Below are 1,379 nucleotides of genomic sequence, written 5' to 3'. Positions count from 1 at the left end.
GGTACCACCTGCTCCAGGGCCCTCCCAGGAGCCTTTGCAGTGGAACACCGTCATGGGTGGGGGGTGGGGTGGGGCTCTGTAGACCCCGGCCCAGAGCCATGTCCAGGGCACCCGTCACCTTGGGCACGAAGGATCAGGGGGCAGTGCGCTGGGCGTGGCCCTTCCTTTCCTCCGTGTTGCCCGGTGGCGCTGACTCGCTCCTCCTCTCGCTTCTCCGCAGGCCCAGCTGGTGGTTCTGTGCCTTCCCCTACAGTTTCCTCATCTTCGTCTACGACGAAATCCGCAAACTCATCCTGCGCAGGAACCCCGGGGGTGAGGGTCTAACGGGGGTAAAGGTGGGAGGCTGGGGGGAATGGGACCGGGCAGCTGGAGGCGGAGGCTGGAGAGCGCCGCCTGGTGACGATGCTAACCTCACCGTCTTCCCCCTCCTCCCGCCCCTCCCATACCCCCTCCTCCCTTCCGCGCTGTCTCTCCATCCCCTTGGCACCTCTTCCCTCTCCCCTTCTCTCCTGGCCTCCTCCTCTCTGTGTCTGTCCCCGTGTCTCTGCCCCTTTGGACTTCTTTCTGTGTCGCTGCCTCTCTGTCTCTGCTTTTGCGTCTCTCCGTGCCCGTCTCTCCCGTCTCTGTCTCTTTCCTCCTTTGTCTCTCCAGGTTGGGTGGAGAAGGAAACCTACTACTGACCTCAGCCCCACGTCTCGCGTCTCTTTCCTGCCCCCGCGAGCCCAGGACCGCCCACTCCAGTGCCCCTCATTTTGTATTCTGGGGGGAGGGGCCCTCTCTCCCCGTGGCCCCGCCCCCTCAAGTGATCTCCCGCCTCCCTCCCCACGCCCCGCCCCCTGGCTGGCTTCTCTCCCCGCCCCCACCCCCGCCCCCTGCCTCTCTCCCCTCCCTCTCTTTTGTGTGTGTCTGTTCCTCTCCTCCTCACCTCTGCCTCCCAGACCCCTCCCTGGACTCTTTTTTACTCCTCGTCGCCCCCTGGCTGATGCCGTCTCTGGTTCTGGACAACTATCAAATATATCAGTGGGGAGAAGAGAAGCCGTGTGTGTCGTGCTTTGCTTTGTTGAGCGGGTTCAGTGCAGGGGGGATGTGGGCGGGACAGCGTTCCCCGTGCTGGCACCCATGACTGGGTGATTCACAGAAGCCCAGAAATTTAGCCTGGCATGAACGTGGGAGTCATGGAATTTCAAAGTCATCAAATCACAGGGTTTTAGACCCAACAAGGATTAGTATGAGAACACTGTGAATTTGCCAGGTGATGGGATCCTAGGATCAGAACACGGGAGAGGGGGTCAGACTCTGGATCCTCTCATATTGGAGAAGACCCTGGGGGGCCATGATGATACAATGGTTCACTGAGCTCCCACTCTGTGCTCTGCCCT

The 1,379-nt window shown here is 61.2% G+C and overlaps 1 protein-coding gene across 1 annotated transcript in view; it reads left to right on the top strand.

Annotated features, from left to right (window-relative positions):
* The window catches only part of ATP1A3 (ATPase, Na+/K+ transporting, alpha 3 polypeptide), a 20,278-nt gene extending 19,243 nt beyond the window's left edge, over positions 1-1,035 (top strand). The window contains exons 22-23 of the mRNA XM_010863012.1: positions 107-312; positions 652-1,035. Coding sequence (XP_010861314.1) covers positions 107-312; positions 652-680 — 235 coding nt within the window. The 3' untranslated portion in view covers positions 681-1,035. The remainder of the gene's footprint in view (positions 1-106; positions 313-651) is intronic.
* Positions 1,036-1,379: the final 344 nt, after the last annotated feature.

The sequence above is a fragment of the Bison bison genome, unplaced genomic scaffold (genome assembly GCF_000754665.1).
Source record: "Bison bison bison isolate TAMUID 2011002044 unplaced genomic scaffold, Bison_UMD1.0 scf7180017858349, whole genome shotgun sequence".
Classification (NCBI taxonomy): domain Eukaryota; kingdom Metazoa; phylum Chordata; class Mammalia; order Artiodactyla; family Bovidae; genus Bison; species Bison bison.
The sequence above is the reverse complement of the archived record's forward strand: the minus strand, read 5'-3'. Positions and strand labels throughout refer to the sequence as shown.